At 40.5% G+C, this 24138-nt stretch overlaps 1 protein-coding gene across 4 annotated transcripts; it reads left to right on the forward strand.

The window, feature by feature from the left end:
* The first annotated feature begins 559 nt into the window (after window positions 1-559).
* LOC124884147 (DNA-binding protein RFX7) lies at window positions 560-23820 on the forward strand. Of its 4 annotated transcripts, none has more exons than XM_047391857.1 (10): window positions 560-1156; window positions 4418-4451; window positions 10391-10476; window positions 10880-10918; window positions 11015-11137; window positions 11229-11345; window positions 14196-14280; window positions 14365-14572; window positions 16312-16607; window positions 16697-23820. In XM_047391857.1, exons 1-10 carry the CDS (start codon window positions 1029-1031, stop codon window positions 19949-19951), a joined length of 4371 nt encoding a protein of 1456 aa, XP_047247813.1. In that variant the 5' UTR covers window positions 560-1028; the 3' UTR covers window positions 19952-23820. The 4 variants fall into 4 exon arrangements, with proteins under 4 accessions (XP_047247813.1, XP_047247823.1, XP_047247832.1 ...); XM_047391867.1 differs by having other exon boundaries at window positions 10895-10918; XM_047391876.1 differs by lacking the exon at window positions 10880-10918.
* Window positions 23821-24138: the final 318 nt, after the last annotated feature.

The following is a 24138-nucleotide window of genomic DNA, read 5'->3' on the forward strand; positions in this document are numbered from 1 at the left end:
AATAGTATTTGTCTAAAGAGTACCAACATCAAAGCATCTTGATACAATACTTACTTGGGGCTGCTTATCATCCAAGAGAGTGCACATAATTCTACCCAATAACACTGTCTTGAACCAAGAGTGGGGTCAAGATATCCATCAAGGGCAACTTTTTAATCGAGGTACAGTTTGGTGAGGATCTGTGTGTTTTCCAGAATAATGGAGCACTGAGGGCAATAGTGAACAAACTGAGGGACCAAATCATTAAAATGTTCACTTATCGGCAGGAAACTCCCATGATTTCAAATTCATTGAGAACCTGTGGCCAATTTTTCAAAAGTGGGTGGATAAACAGATATTAGCAAATTTGCATCACTGCGAAGCACTAATGAAACAAGAATGAGACACCCACAAGGGTTTGGTCCAAAAGGTTAAATACAGCACGCCAGAGAGAATAGCAGAAACTGTGAAGAAAGCTGAAAAAAAATGAATTTTAATTCTTCGCATAAATGTGTTGTTTCCAAAAATAAATAAATAAAACAAGATAAAAACTTTTCCTTCAGTATAGGACAGAAACTACAACAAAAACAAGTAATTTTAGTGCCCGTCTCATTATAATTGACTTTGTATTTTTTTTTTTTTTTTTTTTTCTCTAAATTTTCGCCCATGTATTGTCTCATGACTGGCTGCAGAATATGATCGTCAGAGTCCTGTTTTACTTTAAGTATGCCTTTCCCCTGTATTTCCGCTCCTGCGTGCGGGTTTTTTGCGCCCAGCTTGACGCAGGCTGTAGCTGCTTGCTGGCTGCTGCAGGCGTGCTATTTGCAGCAGCGGAGACACCTCTGCGAAATGCCTTTTGTATGCCCGGCTGGCGTTTTTTTTGTTTCGTGAGGGGTCCGATCACAGTGTTTTTGTCGCCATGCTCTGCGCTGGGTCCGGCGGGCTGTCCTAGCTGACTGAGCCGCTCCGGCAGCGGTGGATCCGGGTGCAGTGCACAGCCGGGGGATGAGGCCTACTTGTTAAAGCTCCCCCACCACCCCACCGTCGCGATGGCTGATGATCAACAACAACCTGGTCAGAAGCCTGCCTCGGGATTAGGCTCTCTTCCAGCGCTGGTGCCAGGACTACAAGGGCCCGAGGCTAACGCGTTACAGTTCAAAATACAGAATTCAATTTGGTAAGGATGGTGCTGATCCATCATATGCTAGCAGAAGCCTCACAATCATCGTAACTTGACTGTGGAGAGGTAGGGAGGCACTGATCTGCACAAAGCGACCGAGAATAACTCGAGTTTTCTGAGCTAGCTTCAGTTACTTCACCGAAACAGAGCCGGAGACGGTGTCCGGGTCAGGACGATGCCGTAATAGCACGGTAGAGACGGATTGGTAGCAGCTCTGATCATTAGAATGGAGCCATAGGAGGCTATGTTATAATAGATGACACCAAACCCACCGGGGGTGCTGATGCTCAGGATGACAGGTGTCAAAGCAGACTGCTGCACAGACACGGCCTCACTCTGGTTTTACCATGCTGCACACAGGCCTGCAGCCGTCATAAATTATTATAAGAGGAGAATCTCTCTTGTAGATCATCAGTACAAGATCAGATAGACCCCCTCCTCCTCCTCTTTTTAAAATAATTTCTCAAAGCAAACTGCACAGTCTTGCTGGACAGCATAATTCATACACAGCTGAACACTTTATAGAAGCAGTGTCAAACACCCTGCTGTAAAAAAACATATCTATTAAATAAAAACTTAAAGAAGTGACAAAGTTACAGTTTAAGGTTAGGCTTGGGGCAAGGGTCTGTGTCCTGCATCCCTAGAGGCAAATGTTGCTCTTTAGGCCCTCCACAGTGGCTCCTGTATTAATTTGGCCAACAATCCTATAGAGCTGAGTGGTACTTTGATATATAAAGGTGATAAGAAAAGCATTCATGTCATATCTGCAGAGAATTTTCAAAGTGTTTTATGTTAGAAGCAGTATCAAATTAGTTTGTCTATGCATTTACCAAAGTTACCATTAATTTTCTTTAAATATGTGTAAGTGCTTTTGATGTGAAAGCTTTGTCACATCTATAGTACAGTGTAGTACAGTGTTTTAAAATAGCTTCCTATTTGCAAAGCAGTTTTTGATGTCCACCGTACAGTTTAAAAAAAAAAATTATATTAACCTAAAGGTTTGTGATCAGTACCTATGAGGTTAGGAGGATTATAAATCATAAATCCTGAATTTTGCACATGCAAGGTGCAGTTGTTGTTTTTATCAGGTTATTAGGTTATATTTAAAATCCAAAACACAGCAAATATTAGTGTTATTTATGATGTCTGCGCTTCTACTGTGTTTTTGATGATGGCTTGTTGGATTAAGGTTCCTTAGGCTTGGGCTGGTATGAGATTCTCATGAATAAAAAATACCATAGCATGGTGGCATTTACATGGAAATTTAAAACAAAAATGTATAACATGATATACCCTGCCCTTCAAACGGAAAAGCAACATTTATCCCCGCTGCTGCTAAAATTATATAACATATTAAATATGAATGTTATCTATACCCTTTATCTATAGCACCTGTAGTAGTTACCATTCTGCCCTTAAAAAAGTAAAACTGGTTTAACAATTTAATATTAATTAGTCAGGGTATCTGCCAAGGCAGCCAGGCTGCAGTCAGCTGTTTAACAGACAAATGTAACTTTACCTTAATAAGCTCTTTTAGCCTCTGTGCCATCCCAGTTCGTGCTTTTCACAGCCACACATATTTCCAAACAGGTGAAATTGTCCTTCTAAGCATGTAAAAAATGTAGTACTTTTTTTTAGGCAGCTGAACTAGGCACGGGCGTTTATATGGGCGTACTGTTATCGTGAAAAATGTCTTATCCTGATAAGAATTTTGATTTATTGTGACAACGATAATTTACAATCACTGACATCAGAGAGCCCTAAAAACTGAAAGTGTTGTCAGGTTTGTTACTTTTACTGTGTTATCCATTGTTGGTTCCATTGGAGCATCAATAATAGCAATACATTTGAAAATATATTTAAATGCAGCTACTGTGTGCAGTTTAGTGATAAAAAATCAAATTTCTTCAAATGACCGGTGTCCCGAAGAAGCCTATTTGGAAATGGGAACGCTTTTATCTTTATCACAAAAATACCCCTAAATATGATAAAATTCAAAGTCTAGATCGTCCATTTCTAAGCTGGTCAACAGTGCAAAGCAACAAGTTGGGGAGGGGAGTGCCGCCATCCGTTTTCCATACAGTATATGTAAACTGCAGTCCATGCAGCACTTTCTATGACAACTCATTAGAAGGACTTTAAACTGTAAGACTGCTATGAGGGAACATATGAGCAGTTTTGAAAAGCAGAACTTTTTAAACCCTGAGTAAACATTGATTCTGGTAGCCAGTCCATGCCTGACACAGAGCAAGTAGTGAATAAATTGGGGCACAGATTTTCTTATCCAGTTAGATCTGCCTCTGAGGCCAGTGCAGTGTTTCCTGTCTTTTTCTAAAGCTTGCAGACATCTGCATAACGGATGTGTGAGCCAGACTTTTATATAAATGCTCATAAGTGTTCATAAATCCTGTTTTGTCTCCTCATTGGTCATTAACCTTTAATATTTAGAAAGCTGCCAGGCTTAAGAGCCTCAGTGAGGGAGGTGATCCAGATGTTCAGGTGAAGGCCCCTGCTCTCCACTTGTTTAATGTGACAAAGCTGAAATATGTCTTTGAATGTTCGTAGGCGCTCTAACCAAAAGCTAGTTGTGATTTCTATGTTTTACACTCTACAAAATTGTAGTTTCTGTGTAAATGAAAAAACAGAATTTTTACAACTTCAGGGACATGCTTTTTTTTTTCTCATTCTAGGTTGAGTTTACAATAGTGGGCCACAATTTGTAAATGTCTTTGCAGTAATATTTGAGTACCAGAAGTTTCCTCTTGGGATAATGCTGTCAGACTGCCATAGTACTTAATCACGCTTCATTTTTCAATGTTTTAAAGGAGGGCTGCATGATACTCAATTGCGTCGTTTTCGATGAGTGTTTCAACGACGACGCCCATATTTGCTTCTCTCTTCTGTATCTTTCAAATATCCTGATGTTCTCGCTGCTCCTCTTGATTTTGATCTCGCCACTAAATTCTTTAGCAGCTGTGGGCATCAAGGGCAAGGAGGATCTATCCAACTCACCAAATATATCACTGGCATGAAGGAGTTGAATGGATGAAAGCTCATTTCATCCATTCTGTCCTTTGACACGGCAATATTGCACACACTGATATCTTGATGATGATTTCCCTATGATGTATTGTGCAGCTCTGTTTTAAAGTCTCCAATTGAGGCCATTTTTAATGGCATAATAATCATTTAAATTGAGTGCAATGCAAATGGTGTTAATATGCTTTACTGTCATTTTTGTTCTCTTTCTCATTGTAGCAAATCTGTACAATCAAAAGTGGACAGCATATTGGTAAGTGTCCATCCTGGTCTACCTGTGTCTCCACCTCTATTCAGTTTTACATCACTGTAACATGTTGATGTTTATTTTATTTGTCCAAATACGCGAACTCTGTGGTGGATGTAGCTGCCTAAATGAATAAAATGTATTTGTTTTTTTTATTTTTATAGAAAAACTTCTATGTACAAAAATGCCTTCTGTTTCTACACATTTTATTTGTTCACAAATGTTGGCAGGTTTATTTTTAGGTTTTTCCAATCATGCATCAGGAAAAACAACATTTCCTCTCTTGCTGCAGCCTATTTGTGCAAATTCTGCGCTGGATTTGTTAGAGCTGAAGTGGATCACAGATGTGTTAGTCTACAAAGCAGCATCGGTGACATCAAAGTGATACGACCACGCTTTGTCTATTTTTTGTCACACAAAAAAAAGTATTATAATTTCGACCAATGTGCATAGAGTTTGCCAGCCCTCCTTTCTGTTACTCCTAAAACCTGATCCCCCTCTGATGAAAACACATCAAACGAGCTTCCAATGACACGATTATAAAAGCTCCATTCCAAATACTACACGTCAGAGGCAGATTTTTTCCTTGTTTCCTGGAATAAAATAAATGACACAGCTCTAATGTACTGAATATATTTAGTGTAAGAAACAGTTCCTACGCCAGCTGGAAAAGAATGGAATATGATTTATTTTCAGGATAAGTACGGAAAATAGAAAACTAGATCATCAAAAACATTTGTATTTGCAGACTTTATTCCCTTCCTAGTAATTGTTGTGTCCTTCCTTCCTTCCTCGTGCCCTGCCTTGTTTCTTTGTATAGGACCTCTTCTTGTGTCCCTCTGTCTTTCTTTCCTTGTGTTCTTCTTTGTGTCCTTCCTGTCTTCCTTGTCTATTTCTTTCTATCCTTCCTTCTTTACAGGTCCTTCTCAAAATATTAGTATATTGTGATAAAGTTAATTATTTTCTATAATGTCATGATGAAAATTTTACATTCATACATTTTAGATTCATTGCACACTAACTGAAATATTTCAGGTCTTTTATTGTCTTAATACGGATGATTTTGGCATACGGCTCATGAAAACCCAAAATTCCTATCTCACAAAATTAGCATATTTCATCCAACCAATAAAAGAAAAGTGTTTTTAATACAAAAAATGTCAACCTTCAAATAATCATGTACAGTTATGCACTCAATACTTGGTCTGGAATCCTTTTGCAGAAATGACTGCTTCAATGCGGCGTGGCATGGAGGCAATCAGCCTGTGGCACTGCTGAGGTCTTATGGAGGCCCAGGATGCTTCGATAGCGGCCTTTAGCTCATCCAGAGTGTTGGGTCTTGAGTCTCTCAACGTTCTCTTCACAATATCCCACAGATTCTCTATGGGGTTCAGGTCAGGAGAGTTGGCAGGCCAATTGAGGACAGTGATACCATGGTCAGTAAACCATTTACCAGTGGTTTTGGCACTGTGAGCAGGTGCCAGGTCGTGCTGAAAAACGAAATCTTCATCTCCATAAAGCTTTTCAGCAGATGGAAGCATGAAGTGCTCCAAAATCTCCTGATAGCTAGCTGCATTGACCCTGCCCTTGATAAAACACAGTGGACCAACACCAGCAGCTGACACGGCACCCCAGACCATCACTGACTGTGGGTACTTGATACTGGACTTCTGGCATTTTGGCATTTCCTTCTCCCCAGTCTTCCTCCAGACTCTGGCACCTTGATTTCCGAATGACATGCAGAATTTGCTTTCATCCGAAAAAAGTACTTTGGACCACTGAGCAACAGTCCAGTGCTGCTTCTCTGTAGCCCAGGTCAGGCGCTTCTGCCGCTGTTTCTGGTTCAAAAGTGGCTTGACCTGGGAATGCGGCACCTGTAGCCCATTTCCTGCACACGCCTGTGCACGGTGGCTCTGGATGTTTCTACTCCAGACTCAGTCCACTGCTTCCGCAGGTCCCCCAAGGTCTGGAATCGGCCCTTCTCCACAATCTTCCTCAGGGTCCGGTCACCTCTTCTCGTTGTGCAGCGTTTTCTGCCACACTTTTCCCTTCCCACAGACTTCCCACTGAGGTGCCTTGATACAGCACTCTGGGAACAGCCTATTCGTTCAGAAATTTCTTTCTGTGTCTTACCCTCTTGCTTGAGGGTGTCAATAGTGGCCTTCTGGACAGCAGTCAGGTCGGCAGTCTTACCCATGATTGGGGTTTTGAGTGATGAACCAGGCTGGGAGTTTTAAAGGCCTCAGGAATCTTTTGCAGGTGTTTAGAGTTAACTCGTTGATTCAGATGATTAGGTTCATAGCTCGTTTAGAGACCCTTTTAATGATATGCTAATTTTGTGAGATAGGAATTTTGGGTTTTCATGAGCTGTATGCCAAAATCATCCGTATTAAGACAATAAAAGACCTGAAATATTTCAGTTAGTGTGCAATGAATCTAAAATATATGAATGTTAAATTTTCATCATGACATTATGGAAAATAATGAACTTTATCACAATATGCTAATATTTTGAGAAGGACCTGTATGTCTTTTCTTTCTTGTATACATCCCTCCATCTTTCCTTATTTGTGTCCTTCATCTCTCAATTATGTCTTTCCTTTTTTTATTTTGGCTTTATTTCTTTCCCCTTTGTGTCTTTCCTTCCTTACTTCTCCTCTTTTCCTTCTGTCCTTCCTTCCATGTGTCCCTTCTATATTTTGCTGATTCATCCCTTACATCTGTGTCCTCCTTCCTTCAGTGTGTCTTTAGTTACTTGTATACTTCCTTTGATCCTTCCTTCTTTGTGCCCTTTAATCTTATCTTGTATACTTTTTTGTGTCCTTCCTTCCTCCTTCTATTTAATGTCCTTCCTTCTTTCTTTTTTCTTCCATGTGTCCTCTCTTTTTACTCCCCCATATACGCTTTGTCTTTGTTGTGTCATTGCTTTCCCTCTTGTAAATTTCCTTCCTTCTGTCCTTCCACCCTTGTGTCTTAACTCCTAACAGAAGTCCTAACTTCTGTCTTTCTTCCTTCTTTGTTCCTTGTGTCCTTCCCTCATTCTGGTTTCTTATTTTTGCAATTTCATAATTAAAGCCTGGGGACTGTAGAAATGTCTGCCAAAAGTTCAAGGCGAACTTTATTGTTTTATATTTTAAAAATAACGTAAAGAACTGACAACTGAGTCTAGAAAAGTCGGACATAACAAATGTTCACGAACCCTAAAGAAATAATAGACCACAAATAACATTTCAAACACCTACAGGTACATGTTTTGGTTTGTTTAATCTGCTGACTTAAGTATCCTGCTCTTGAAGACTTCTTAAATGCACAGACGCTTTAAATGGTGCGCAGTACAAAGTGAGCAAATAATGGAAGCAACTGCACAAATTCCATCGCTTACAATTTATATACAAATCTCCCATATATGAAGTGACCTGGGTATCTTTTTCAAGTTGTTTCCATACACCAAAGGGGAAGATTTTATTTTTGACATGCAGCACTTTAAAACAATTTTCTATACTGATTTTCTAGAGCATCGAAATAGAAGGTTACTCCTAGTTATTTTGGTGGAATCATAGGTCATAATCCTGTCATATTTTATTAGGGTCGACTGGCCCAAAGGAGATTCAGAACTGCAATTAATTGAAATGCAACACATTATAAAGCTTCAGAAAATAATGTGTAATTAACATAGAGAGATTTGTCTCTGTAATTCATCATAAATACTGAACTACCAGGAAAGATAATCTAATAAATCTTATATAAGTTTGGGGAAGGCCATGATACGTTGACAGGTATGAAACGGAAGTAAGGTGGGAGGAAATGGCAACACGTAGGTACCAAATATGGGTATGAATTCTTGAAGGGACAAACCAACCAGAGACATTAACGATAGACTTAGAGGATATTAATCTTTATAAGACCTGTTCACCTATAAATCAGATTTGGTGAATAAATTCTAAATCTGAGGTTGAATGTAAAATTCATATCAAGTCTAAAACAAAAACGACATTTTAACAAGTTCCTGTTCATCACGTTTAAGCAGCATCTGAAGTGAGATTGTGTTGTTCAGACCAAGATGATAACGGACCGTTGATTCAAATTCTCCTCTTTAGCAGCTTTGGGTTGGAAACTGCAACTATGATGTGCTGCTTTATACAAAGATTAGGCTGTAAAATGTCAGCAAGTATTCAAAGAGGAGGCCCACATTAAAAGCAATCTAAATCTTTTGTGTTTACATAATAATGATATGCTCACTGCCATGCTTTTCCTCTAAATGGCTCCAATGGGTCAGTTTGCCCCTTTGTTGATTAATTCTCCCATTTTGTACCTATAAATGAACCACTTCATACCCATGTACCTAAACCATTGTATGTCAGTTTATTTTTCTTAAGTATCCTAATGTATTACTGCGATAATAGTCATAGAGTTTTCAAATATTATGTATAATTTGAAATACTTGTATATTATGTTCTGAAATTTTTGTATCACAGCCTGTTTCAATTGCTGTTGGTTCTGATCCTCATTTCGACCAATTGTCTCTTATAAAACAGACAGGTTATAACTCCAGATAAAAAAAAAAAATACCCTGATCAGCTTGTTTTATTGTATTGTAAGCACAAAACTACATTTCCCTACAGTAGAATAAGGGTAGAATATAGAAAACTAATTTAAATACAAATGGATGCATTGTCCATATGAAACATTCTGCAGCAGATAGCCAATTTTTTATTTTTATTGGGTTGCATCAGTTGCATCAGCTTCAGTTTGTTTATATTTTGTGCTAGTTTGTGAATTTGATGCTTTTAGCTTAAATCTTAGAAATCATTAATTTCACCTAAACTGAGGGTCCAGCTGGTTTTATGTTCTCCAATGCTTCCTGTAGCATCAGTTTGAAGGCACGATAAATTTAGGATGTTCTTCCTGTCTGTGTCCAAACTGCATATAAAATACAGCTCCACATTGAAGAACAAAACTACTTTTAGAAACAACTTTGAATAGGTCTGGTGACAGCTAAACAGCAATGCACCAATCAGCCTTATTTGAGCCGATACCAATTTCTAGTTTCCTTTAAGGATTCCATTTTCTTAAAGGACTACAACACTTAAAAGGGAACATATTCTGTGGGATCGTTTATTGTGTTGGTAGAATTGAATCAAAAGAAAAAATTAAGGTTTAATCTCAGTTATGTATCAAACATATAAGTCACGAGTCAGGTTTCTATCAAAATTGGGAATTTTTGATCTGTAAAGTTTTGATGCATTCAAGAAAGTAAAATCTGTTTTTTGAGTATTTCATCTGTCCTTTCACAGAGACAAAGAAAAATCTAAATCACAACACTTCTCTTAGGTACACTCACACAACATTTAAAGGAGATTTCCAGGAAGATTGTTTTATGCATCAAGGAATAAAGCAATATTTTTGAGGGTTTAATTCAGAGGGTGTTGCAGATTTAATGCATATTTGTTTTCAGAAATCTTCCACAACCCCTCACTTTTAAGTTTTTGTTTTAGTTATTAATAACTGAAGCCTGATGTAGTTTTCATACAGTATGAGTTTTGTGACAGTGGAGTGTAGTAAGTGACGTTTTCAGTGACTGCTCATTGGCTGAGTGTGGCTAAGTATGGGTTCTCATAGCAACAAAGAGGCAAATAGAGGAGTGAGAGGTGATATGAATCCATTCTTAGAAATCCAGCTGAAGGCCAGTCATAGTGCTCAGATGGTTCTAACATTCAATACTTAGTACTAACGCCATTAGTTGATATGTTCCCTGTTTTTCGAAGAATTGCCTTAATATCTCCTTAAATGAATCACTTTTTATCTGTTGGCTCGATAATTTCATTTCACCGCATTCTGTATTATATTTAGGGTCAAACCTAAGTTGAGTTTGTTTATATGACTGGATTATATGCAACTGAATCGATCATAAAGGAATTGCGTTGTTTTTATTTTTATTTCTACAGCAAGATGTTGAGAAGTTTACAGACATCGAAAAGCTCTACCTCTACCTTAAGTTGCCTTCTGGTCCCAGCAGTGGCAATGATAAAAGGTAAGAAATACAACAAACTTAAGTTTAACGCTTTACCCTTTTCTCGCTCTTGCCCTTCCTCACACACACAGACACACACTCACACACACATCTTGAATCTCTTTGAACGTTTCATGTCTGCCAGTTATTCAAATCCCCATTCACTGGCTGAAATCAATATGATCTCACATAAAAACAAGCTCAATGAGAACTTTATTTCCACTTTGCCACATTTTGCTCTCTTTATGATTTTTTATTTTTTATTCTTCATGCAAATTTCTGCATCGCTTTTGCCCTCTTTAATTATCATCATGAACAAAGACACTGAAATATATCTAGATTCCTGCTCTATACCTAGCTGTCTGTGTGTCATTTGTTTCCCCATATCTATTCATCACCCCGACCCCCAAATTCTGCCCATTTGGACTGGGAATGAGAGGGGGTCCTCTACTGCTGGATTATGGTATTACAGTTTCTGTATTTGCAAGAAAAATGATGCAAAGCAGTCCAGGACTCTTCCCGCTCATCAGACCTCTTCTTTGTTTTGAACCCTTTTCAGTGATCAGAGTTCCATGTCGTCGAGCCGTACTCAACAGATGTATGCTTTCAACTGGATACGCAATCACCTAGAAGAGCACCCAGAGACGTCCCTCCCAAAGCAAGAGGTGTATGACGAATACAAGTGAGTGAGGAGAAAGAAATATGTAGGAAATGTCGTTTTTCCTAATAAACCGTGTGGTTAAAAATCTAGTGCTGATTGTCGTCTCGTCCAGGAGCTATTGTGACAATCTCGGCTACAATCCACTGAGTGCAGCAGACTTTGGAAAGATCATGAAGAATGTCTTTCCCAACATGAAGGCACGTCGTCTGGGCATGAGGGGGAAATCCAAATATCCTTACAATGAAATGAACAAGTTCACATTTTTCTGTGCTGTTCTTCTTCTGTGAGCAGTGGGGTGAATGTTCTGAGCCCAGTTTCAGATTTTGTAAAGGTTTGACCTCCCAAAACAGAATTTAGCCAATTCTCTTTAATTGCATTAATTAACAGTATTCTTCTTCCAGCCTTCTTACTGTAAGCAATCATTAATTAATCATATTAGGAGCAGAGGTGACAGCACACAGTGTGTGAAGATGGTGTCAATAGGGGCCTTACCAATAATTCAAATAAAAGTTAAATGATTCTAGCATGGACATTTTAAACAGTTTTTAGCATTTGATATTATGGTTTGCAATCTTTTTATAACAAGTACCACAAAAGTAAATACTAACCTTTACTCATACCAATCTTAATAGACCTTTTAAAACAATGGTTGAAGGATCCAGTTATTTGTTCCATTTTTTTGTAAATGAGAAAACGTGAGAACTGCATTTTTATATGTATTGCTAAAAGCAGTTCACCAGGTCTCTGAGCCTATCAATTAGAAAACCCAGTTGGGTTTTGAACTTAGAACTAGAACAATGTTGATCCTAGTTTGGACTGTAGAGATAAATCGAACACAACACAACACAAGTTGCCATCACTTGGTTCCTGGTCCACTCTCATCCCCTACTGAACAATTTATATGTTTGTATTTATCTCGCAACCAATTAATGCCAGAACCTCTTCTGAGAACCACTAAAAGCAGTCCATGTAGCACCTGTACCTCAGACAGTAAACCTTAAAGAATGTAGATCATGACTATGAGATTTTCTAAAGGCTGCCATCATTTCCAAATCCAGCATGTTCCTTTAGAGAGGCTAAAAAAGACCAAATAGAGCAGCTTTCACTGAAGCTTCTTTGAGATCATAGTTGCTCAATAAACAAGGAACCATGAACGATTACTTTGTCCTTTAGCCTCATACAAGTTGATCTGCTGAGATCACAGGCCATATTTGCTTTCAGAGCATGCAGTTGGGATTGCTGAACCAAAGGGCCGTGGGTTATAGTTTTCAAGATTGACCGGAGCAATGTGCCTAACATATTTGTTGGATTTCCCTACACTCTGGAAGAACCTCTGGTGTCTCTTCTCTCTGTAGCCACAGACTGTTCTGTAGCTGCTCTCTTTGCTTTGTATCATTTCACTCCAACACTCGTGTGACATTATCCTATATCAACCCTTACAATTCATAGCAGTTTCAGGTTTGTGACAATCTCTCAAGATGGATCAGGGCATGCAGTAATGGTAGGGAGACTTCAACCCTTCATTTGTTGCCGGGACCTTAAAGAATAAATCTGCAGTCTGGAACGAAAGGATATTCTGAGAGTGGCTTGATAAAAACACTTAGGTTTGGGTATTTTTCGTTCTGCAACATTTTCAACACTGAAGCAGGGGAGGTTCTTGCTTGAATGCCACCCGCGGTGCGCACCTCCAGCTGCACCCCCATCCCTGTAAATTACTAAACATACACCTCTTCCCCTGATTAACAATATGATGAAAACACGTTTTTATTGTGTAACCTGTCAGAAATACTTCAGAGAAGTAAAAAAAAAAAAATCTGTTTGATACTTGTCTTGCTTTACAAAAATAATTTTATAGATGATCCAACACTAGTCCCTTGCAGATTATATATGTGATTTAAACATATAGCTGGTGATCAACTGTAGGCTCTCTGTTCAGAATATGAAGTCCCTCAACCAATTTTACGCCCCTGCTCATTGGGACGTAGTCACAAACCCGTAACCACAATGAACTGTAATATAGAAAGTGAAGACAGCTGAAGAGGCAGCAGGACTCTGTGGTGCATGGCGAGGGAAGGCACACCACATGATCTTCCAGAGTCCACCTGATCTTAAGAAAAAGGTTGCTCAACAGAATCTGATGCAGATAATAAAATGCTGAGGACCCCTGTGCTTGTATTTAAAGGACTGAATGCATTTGAAAAGCCAGCCAGAGGATCACAAACTAATCTTAGCCCTTTCTTGTGCTCTGCTTAAATGAATCCTGTGATGATTCTTGGGTTCCATAATCACAGGGCCCGTGATCTGAACGGATCGGCTTATATGATACAAAAGGACAAAGTGATCCGTCATGGGGTGTAGTGGTTGCGTGTTTATTGTGGAACTATGATCTAAAGGAGTTTATACCTGCAAGTGTTTAAACTAGAGATGATCAAATGTGGGCAAATATTTAAAAAAAAAGCCCATTGAAATAGACCTTTAATTTAGTGCTGACTGGGAAGGTGCAGATTAGACGGCAACTTCCGCATCATTAGCCAGCCACCATCAGCAACTATTTTGCGTTACAGTGTTTAGAGGGTGCAAAGCACAAGGGAATGCTGCTTCTCAGTGACTAGACTCCAAGTTAAGCAAAGGAAAATGTGTCTGGGTGCTAATTTAATTTATCTTTGGATTACTAATGTGACCCTTCTGGGTGGAGACCCATATTCCTCTGGAACCTTTGGAGATCATTGTGCAAAAAAGGATTCTTCATAAAATGAAGATTATGGAGAACCCTGAGCATCCTCTTCATCAGTCTGTTGTTCAGCAACAGTGTCTTCAGTCAGAGGCTTCTTCAGATCTGCTGTAAGACAGACCGCTACAGGAGATCCTTCCTGCCCACATCAATCAGCATCTACAACGGCTCTTTGAAGAAACCTGCATAATATGAGCTACAAAAACATTTAATTTCCCTTCGGAATTGATAAAGTATTATTGAATTTGAATATAAAACTGGCCCTGCATTGAAAAGTGTTAAGTATGGTAGTATTTTTACACTTGAAAAACATCAGACTCTTGTTGTGAAGCCTTAACTCCTTCGCACATACTGTTACAGTGGGTTAAGAAAGAAAGCTTTTGTTCACATGCCATCCTTACCCAACTTGGATCTGCAGAAGTCTGGTGATGGGGTGAGTTGCGACAAATTTAACTTCACTCTGACCTTTTTAAACCATTGTAATGTTTTTAAACAGGTTCTGCTCCTGTTCCAACAGTGTGAGCTAATGGAGCCGACCGGTCAGTCTCCGAGCGCTGAGGATGAGATGAGATCCGCGGCCTGTGGGCTGGTGTGTGAGTGGGCTCAGAAGGTGTTGAGTCGTCAGTTTGACAGCGTGGAGGACCTGGCTCGTTTCTTGCTCAACAGTCACTACATCGGTACAAAGTCCATGGCTGCACTCACCGTTATGACTGGAACACCCACAGGTAGGGTTCATTGGTGCAACCGTGTTACAGATGTGTAAAATAAACAAATCTTTTAATGTATTAGCATAAAATACAGGGAAAGGTTTGGAAGCAAGATTCAATTTGTTTATAAACAAAACTCTTGTGCAACAATAGATTTGGTTTGGCTATGAATAACTATTAATAAGTGGCGAAGACAATTATTAACAAAGTAATTTTAATCAAAATTGCCAAGTCAGTGAACCACCTTATTATCAGGAATAAATAGCCAATCAATTTTCAGTCTACGTCAGTTATTGTTTTATGAATACCTGTCTAGTGAGGTGTGGTATTATAGAAAAATAGATGAAGGACTGAAATCAGCAAGCCCTGCACACATATAAAGAATAAACACAATCAACTTCTCTCCAAAATGCAAGAATTCTGGGATTCAGAGTTTTTAACTAGTCTCTTTCTCTTTTGTTCTTTGTTCAGTTCTTGTTCCCTCCTTTGCCTGGGCCCAACAAAGCTAATTTTATTATAATTTTAAGAGTCAGTTTTCAATTAAAATGTTCACGGTTACTATCAGGAATTGCTTTAACAGCAGCCTGACGTATGCGAACTGTAAACTATGTGCTCCTAAAGATTAATTGAGAAAAATGGTGCATATCAATAAAATAGAGTGTGGTCATGCCGTGAATACATGTCCAAATACATAGATTTAATTTTTATTTTTAGGAACAGAACTGGAAACAGAACCGTGAAGTGGCTTCCAAGTGTTTGGCCTTTATTAGCCTTGATTTCAATCCTTTGGCTTGTAGCGTCATCTCATGCCCCTTTTCCACTTGCACCGGGTCGAGTCAGATCAAAACAGATTAATACTTTTTGTTCAGACTGAAAATTTTCTTGCAGCTCTCTGTTAGGAAACTTTGGAGACCCTTACCATCCTCCTGACTGTGGGAGGATGATGACAATCTTCGCCAAGCTGCCTTTGTCACATTTCCAACTGTTTTAAACCTTTTAATTATTGCTCTTATATCTATATTTTATAGATATGAGTACGTTTGGACAAGCAGCAATTTGCTTGTTGGCATTTTGTTACTTTTGAAGATCTAAACACATCTGACATGTTTTCTTGTCTTTCCCATTTTGTAGAGTAGCTATATTTTTTCCCCAGGTGAAACAGAAAGTCATGGATCTCACTGATTAGAAGTTCCTCAACAGTTTGTTGAACTTAAGAAAATAAAGCATAACCTGATATCCTACAATGCTTCAGTTAAATTTTCTGTGTATGATTTGCTAGAAGTGCTAATAATTATGGTGCTTCTAATTATTTTTTAGGTTGGATTTTTTTTTTTATTATTCGGTGTCGGATTATGTTGCTGCAAAAAAAGAGAAAAACCCATCTGTTTTAAAATATGGTTATCTCTTTTACAGAACAGTGTTTTTTGCTGTTTACTGTCATGGCCATGTGTTTGGGTTTAAGGTGATCAATTGGAAATGACAAAACCAAACAAAAGGAAAGATTTAGTTTTGTCTCTGGTTTTTGTAGTTTATGTATTTAAACCCTTTACACTGCAGGCATATATAGAACAAATTCACCATTAATCATTTTGTTTTTACTGTATTTATACAAAATAGAATAAAAGGAGTTTTGGATCTGGAAATCTGAACCTGTAAAAATCTGTATTTTTAAACATGAATAATGTATAGTAACCCTGACAGATTTTCTGCTGCGTACCTCATAACTATAGCTTCTTGAATTGCTCTTTCCTTGACAGGAATGAAGACCCCAACTCCAGCCTCTGCTTTTGTTCCCACTGCTGAGGCAAACTCATTTCAGCCCCAGGTGAAGACCCTGCCGTCTCCTTCTGTTGACACAAAGCAGCAACTGCAGCGCAAAATCCAGAAGAAGCAGCAGGAGCAGAAGCTTCATTCACCACTGCCTAGTGAGACCCAAGTGAAGCGGACAGAGGCCAGTACCCCTGGACCCACCATCCCCTGTGGCAGCCCTGCTCTGCTGTCCCCTCAGCCAACCATAGGAATTGTAGTAGCAGCCGTACCCAGCCCAGTCCCGGTACATGTCAGACTTTTTCCCCACCTTTTATCTACAGAGATGTAGTGTATGTGTCTGAATGTACAAATAAATTTTATTTCTTTCCTCAGGTACAGAGAAACAGGCAGTTGATGACCTCACCCAGTCCAGTGGGTACAGCAGAAGGAAAGGTGTTGCCTGTAAACTTCCAGGTTGTCACTCAATCTCTCAAACAGTCTCCCAAAACATCCCAGAACATCCCAGCAAGTCCCGTGGGAGACAGACTGGCACGACATGGCACGCGGTACGCCCAAATCCTTCCCAAGCCCTCTGCCACGAGTGCCATAACCTTGCGCTCTCCCCCCACCCTGCTCATCACCAACAGCCCCATAAAAACCGTGATGCCCTCTCCCCACGTCAGCTCTGTCAATGTAGTGAAGATGACGGCTATTGCTCTGGCTCCCAGCAGCAGCAGCAACAGCAGCATGCGACCAGCCTCTGCCTGTATGAGCACCGCAGTTGCTTTGGACGATTCCCAGCAGTTCCAGAATTCGGCAGCCCCCCAGTCTCCTGCAGTCAAACCTGCCATTGCAGTATCAACCCCAACCTTCTCTGCAGATGCCAAAGGGATGTCTGAAGCTAGAAGCGACAATAATTCCTTGTCTGTCGCAGAGAAACAAGTTGGTGGAGCCAAAGAGGAGAAAATGGTTAAATTCAGAGCTGCAAGTGAGCCAAGCTTCCTGGTGAAGTGTTCCCTGGGACCAGAGAAAGGATTGAGGACAAAGAGTGACTCCACCTCCCCTCCCAGCTCTGCATCTGGGACTCAGGACAGCAATATCACTAACTGCCATGACAGTACTTTGTACTTGACTGTTGATAATCAGAACTCCAATGGCAACACGTCATCCAACAGCTTGTCCACTATTCCCCTCACATCAAAGGATGCCTGCCTAGACGCTAAGAGTCCCAGGAAGCGTGCAGCTGGGGAATCCCATGTTATTCCTGTTAAGAGAGTTTTTATCTCCCAGCAACCGGTTGCTGTTATTGACAATCCCAAACCTGGGGTGAGCACTGCAATGAAGAGAATTCCTAGACTGGGAACCCCTGCAAGACCAGAGAGTGCCCCCTGCAAAGGGATTGCCAAACAAACGGCTCCGGGGCCCACACAGATCCTTGCACTTACAGATGCACCTCTCATGCACACAGAGGGAACGCAGACTGCCGCGAAACAGCAAGATTCAAAACACGAGGACCATTCCATCGCTGTTGATCACTCTGCTGGAGCAGCAGGAAACATGTCTGATCAGGCACTGCTGCAGCAGATCACCGGAGACCCTTGTGCCATTACAGACAACTCAGGACCACGCGAGGCCTCTGTGAGCAATTTAAAGAGCACAATATGGGAGCCTCAGCAGATACCAGCAGAACACAAACAGTCTCCCACTGACCAGCTCTCCATGATGGCACAACCCTCCGATGCCTCGAGCCAGCTCACCCTCACACAGATGGTCGACTTTGCCGGTTCTCAGTCTAACATGGACTACTTCTCGTTCAATGACGATGACATGACGCAGGACAGCATCGTGGAGGAGCTGGTCCAGATGGAGGAGCAGATGAAGCTGAAGGGTCTGTTTGGTAACTGCGTCGACGTGTCCGGGTTACAGGGTCAGTCGGCCAGCAGTCAAGGCTCTATCCTCACAGCTCATCAAGCCAGTTCTACCTTCTACCACTCTGCTCACAGCAGCACCACCCCTGTCCAGACCCCTACCCCGACTCCAACACCCACCCCAACGCCCACCCCGACCTCTGAGATGACACTCGCGCACAGCCTGACACGAGAAAGTCCCTGCTCCCGAATGGCTCCTGTCACCCCTGTGGACGGAGCCATGGGCCGACACACCCCGATTAGCACGCCACTGTCCAACTGCAGTAGCAGTGTACCGCCGAGCCCTGTGGAGTGCAGGAACCCCTTTGCTTTCACTCCCATCAACTCGAGCATCACGGGATATCACGACGCAAGCATCGTCTCCAGCAGCCCCGTCAAACCAATGCAAAGGCCCATGGCAACGCACCCGGACAAGGCCAAGCTTGAGTGGATCAACAACCGCTACAACAGTAACTCTGCAGGACCTCTGTCTAATCACAGCATCGGGATCCTGCCAAGCTACCAAGACCTGGTGGATGATCAGTTTCGCAAACCTCACGCATTTGCAATCCCTGGCCAGTCGTTCCAGTCTCAGGCGAGACAGGATGGTGCTCACTTTGGACGCATAACGCCAATTTCTCCAGTGCAGCAGCAGCAACCACAGCAGCAGCAGGTAACTGGTGTAACTACTCCTACCAAGCAGGAGAGTTTTGCTGTACCTGCACCGTTAGACAACAAGGCTTCAGCGTCATCCACATCCAGCACTTTCCGTTGCCGCAGCGTTAGCCCTGCTGTGCGGCAGAGGAACTACAGCGGTAACACTAACCCTCCGGCCACTACCACGAGTACCACGACAACAACTCGAGCTGTGGTCTCGCCCTTTAACTCCCCCATCACCTCTGAGGTGCTCAGCATCCTGTCCAACAGCCAGGCTGTCAGCTCTGTGCACAGCATGGTGCAGCGTAGCCAGTCTGTACCTCTGAACATTATGATGCAGAGCGAGATGCTGCCTGTGCAGGGTCAGAGCAACACCCCCAAGATCACCAGCGTCCTCCTCAGCAAGATGGAAGCAGACGGAGACGACGCTGTCCGTGGTCTGGGCATCAACAACCTCCCCTCTAACTACACGGCTCGCATGAACCTTACACAAATTCTAGAGACGGCTCCCAGCTTCACGGGAGGAGCCCCTCCCCAGACTCAGTTGCCCGTCAGCTCTAGCCCTGCTGCCTTCGAGCTCCAGCAGCATGGCTACCTCACAGGTGGGGACACTGAAGCACAAGCAGGTCCCAGTGAACAAGACCAGCAGCAGCAGCTCCAAGAAGATCCCACCCAGACACAACCACAGCTCCTCCTCCAGAGCACACAGCAACAGGAGGCGGTGGACGAACAGCAGCAGCTCGATTTCAACAACACTGTCAAGGACTTGCTGGGGGAGGATGGCCTCAACCCCAGCTCTCAGCTGGTGGGTCAGGTCGCCTCGGAGCTCAATGCCGTGGCGTCCGACTTCTCTAGCGACATCAGACTGACCTCAGATCTGTCCAGTAGCATCACTGACCTTAACACGTTGGACGCCAACTTGCTGTTCGACCCCAATCAGCAGCAGGAGCAGTACGAAGACTCGACACTGGAAGAACTGAAGAATGACCCGCTTTTCCAGCAGATATGCAGTGATACTGTGAACTCTGGTTTTGACTGGCTAGAGAGCAAAGACCAGCCTACTACCGTGGAAATGCTGGGTTAACGTTCTCTTCTACTCTGTATGATTTCGGTTCTCTGTTGGTTCCGTTTGGTGCATATGTAATATATCTGTTTTTAACCCATAGTTTTTTGGAGTTTGTCTGGACTTTGGCTGTTTGTTCTGTTCAAAGTGCCATGCTTACCAGAAAATCTCCACCCATCCTTTCCTCCTTCATCATTTGTCACCAAGAATTTCAGTATTTTCTCACTTTTCTCCCTCATCTGAGATCTAACATGTAAGCATTTCCAGAGAAGAGTGCGAGCACTCTGTGGCAGCATGCACCAACTAACATAGAGCAGATATGTTTGCTTTGAAGGGTAATCTTTATTAATGCAATATTCATACTTTATGAACAACTAAGGAAGAGGAGATGCTTTGCAAATCTGGCACACGAGACTTCACCAAAAAAAACATATTCTCTTGTGCAGTTCAAGTTCTACCAAATGGAGACAATATTGGTTACTGTGGTATATGCACATAGACGCTGTTGTACGTTTGCCTGCCATATCAAAAAATATATAAAAAAGGGTGGCATCTTACGCTGCCAGGTGCTGAATTTCTGACATAATCTTTATACTTTTATCATAAACCAACATCCGTGCAAAACTGATTCATGTGTGAAACTTCTCAAAGCCTATACTTCTTGTACTGTTTATTCAAAAAAAAAGGGAGCATGTGAATAATTAGGGAGAAGATGGAGAAGCAGGCCACTTTGCGTATTTGAGTATTTATTGAAAGAAAACCAACAACTTGGCTGCCTTAAGCCATTGTTAGAGGAAATGTATATAGTATAATGTTAAGATATCCGGAGCTTCATCCTTTCACGGCAGCTGTTAATCTCATGTTTTTTTTTTTTTTTTACAATGTAAAGGCTTGTTTTGACTTCAGGAACCTTTTTCAGGAGCCACTGTTGTTTTCTAAGGACATTTTTAACCCTTTCCATTTCAACTGCATCTACCAGGGTAAAAACTATTCTTCCAGCCACAGGAATATTTTAGGGTTTTAGTCCTTTATTCTCAGATGCAAAAATAAAGACACCTATAAACCTTCTGGATTGATAACAGATTTCAAGATAAGAAACGAGGAGCTGCTGCAGAGTGTGTATGGTTAATGCTCAGTTAGGATACGTTTCTTGGGCTTTAATTATTAAATGTCTGTTAGATCACCAGCCTATATTCCTGACTAGTGCACTGCCTCTTATTGCTGAAAATCATGGCTTTTGTTTTTTCGCAGCTGGAGCCTCTGTCCCAAACAGCTTCTGAACAAGAACTTGGTCAAGCAGAAGGGCTTTCCCGCTCATAGTGAGCATGCATAATTTGCATTTTAACTACGCTATCCTTAACTTTTCAACCCCTGAAACTTAATTTCTGGGGCCTTTTATGTTATCCTGACTATTAGTTGTGCAAGTTTTGAAAATAGGATGCAAAACCATGCTTTTTGTGTAAATTACGCCCACGTTGTTAACAGGATAAAATGCTTGGAAAATGTAAGAAATCAGAAATGTTTAGCAATCTCGCACCATAGAACTCCTCAATAAAGGTTCAGGGGACATACCAAATACTACCCCCTACCAGTTCTGTTTTGCGGGGTAAATTTCTACCTTGGCAGTTGCATTTGGCCCTGGTTCCAGCAGTGGAAATGATGAGGGTTAAAAAATGTCCCCAGAAAACTACGCAGGTTCCTGGAAAAGGTTCCTGTAGTTGAAATGCACTTTTAGTTATTTTGGTTTGGTCAGGGTTCATGTTTGCTGCCATATTTCATAACAGTTTTCTGGCCCAAAAAGGGATCAGAAACAAAAATAAATGGAAATAGGCGATAAAGAGCTTAACTCCTATATATAAGAATTGAGGATTTTATGACCATTCCCATAATTCCTGAAAATACTTAACTATCAAGAGAAACTGGCTGATATGCAAAGATTTTCGTACAATGGGTGGGTTTTGGTTTGTTTAAGGGTGTGAAGCTGTAAAAGGAAGCAACGAATTGGCAACTTGTGGGTTTAAACAGGGTTTAAACTGACTGAATGCCATAAAGACACATAATGTATATGCTACAAACAAGAACTTCACCAGTAAAGAAATTTTCCATGCCGTCATCTCAGTCGTGACATTTTTAGTTTTTTAGGTTTTTCTGATGGATTTTTTGCACTCCCAAACTAGATAATTTTAACCGGCATGGAAAAGACTTTATAAACCAAGTTAAGGTTCAAGGAAATGTCATTTGTGCAGACCTGGCCCCGATTTCCATGCCAAAGATCTATTTCAAGAATCATAAGAGATTATTCCACCTAGCAACACTCCTCGTATTAGCATCCACAACACAACAGGAAGCGGGGCAGCATCAGAGATTTAAGAGTTAAGGATTAAGTTGAATCTTCTGTACAGTTTGTAAAATAGTGAAATGGTCACCTATGTTTTATGGGAAACCATGGACCTGAAAGCATGTTGAAACCATCACTGCTAGCCAGGTAGGCTCCATGATACAGTAGGATGCTTGCTTCAGTTTTTTGGCTATATTGTCAATGTTGTAAAAGTCATGTTTAAGCTCCATCTGTAAATACAATAGATACATAGAGATTTGGTGTATCCAGACACTATACTATGGCCATTATCCTAGCTAAGTATGTGCCATTGAAAAGATAAAAAAAAGAAGCTTAACAGATTTATAGTTGGCAAGATACTGTATGTTGTGTGTTACATTTCTGGCTCAATGTGTCGTAACAGTAATGCTGTCTGGTCTCGCTTGCTGATTTTATTTTACTATTTTTATTATTATTTTTGGTTTTTATACTCAAAGATAATAGGTCTCTGCATTTGCAGAATTGATGTGTGCTGTGAGCAGGATCAAAAGCATGGTATATTAAGAAAAAAAAAGTTGTGATACTGTTAGTTGGTTGCAGACATCTCTCTGTGACATTGTGCTCAAAGTTCGTCAGCAGACACTGGAGAAAAAAAAAACAACAAAAAAAAAGTTTCAGCAAACTTTGGAGGTTCACGTTATTGCACTAAATTTTTACGACACACGGCTTTGTCACACCTTTATGGACAACAAAAAAACTATAAATTATGATGGGTGCCCGCTTAGAAAAAGAATAAAAGAGGAAAGAAAAATATTTTTTAAGACATGGTGAGTAAGGAAAATAAGTGGATTATCAGAAAATGACTAATTGTCTTGTAGCAAAATGTGCTTTAATCTCAGTGAGATACTCGTTACTTACTCATTCTCATACATGAGAATACAAAGCATTGAGGAAAAAAAAGCTAGAATAACCTTTTAAAACCTACATGCTCATTATGTTGATAGATGATTGTATACACGCATGTGTGATGACTTCTGTTGTATATTCTTGGTAACCACTGTCTTCTGTGATTTAGACAGGTTCTGTTAACCAGACTGGCAGTGCTACTTTCACAAGTTACTTTACAGTTTTTTAAAAAGTGTGTGTCTGTGTTGTTTACTAAGTTAATGTTCTATATTTTATGGGGTTTTTTTTTTCAATTTGACATTTTCCTATTTTGATAAATGCATTTGTAAAGAAACATGTTTTCTCTTAGTTCCTCTTTAACAACATGGCACTGATATTTGAATTTAAATGAAGGAAATGCACCTTTTTATGATTACAGCAGCTCCATCAAGCAGTGACTCTGACTCCTTACCTTTTACTGACCCGACCCTGTTTGACTATCGTGTCCGTTTCTACCAGTAGAAGAAGAAGAAAAAAAACAACCCTCCTCTGTGTTGTTGTCTGGTGTTCTGCTTAATGTACAGTAGCTTGTTAATATTGCAAACGCGTTGTTTCTTTTTTCAATGGAAAGTACTCACTGGTGAGATTTTTAAAGTGGTTTTAAAAGCCAATAAACTTTTTTAAAGAATGTTGTCTGTTTAAGTGGTGATCATTTTACATGTTTTGACTTTTCATCCTATAAAAGACTGTAAATGAAACATGAATTTTTCAATAAATAAAATTATTAGTGAAACGCAGCTTTATTCAAGCTGATTATGGTCTTTATATCAAGTCTGCTAAAATTATATATATTTTGAAATAATAAATACAGTATTTCTCTATAATAATTTGCTTGATTGTTTTGGTCATTTTATATAATATCCTAGTAAAAAGAAACAAAACATTAATTAAATTAATCTCTTATTGCTGCAGCAATTTCTCACACTGAAATATACAGAAAGATTCA

Source organism: Girardinichthys multiradiatus, chromosome 2 (genome assembly GCF_021462225.1).
Source record: "Girardinichthys multiradiatus isolate DD_20200921_A chromosome 2, DD_fGirMul_XY1, whole genome shotgun sequence".
Classification (NCBI taxonomy): Eukaryota; Metazoa; Chordata; class Actinopteri; order Cyprinodontiformes; family Goodeidae; genus Girardinichthys; species Girardinichthys multiradiatus.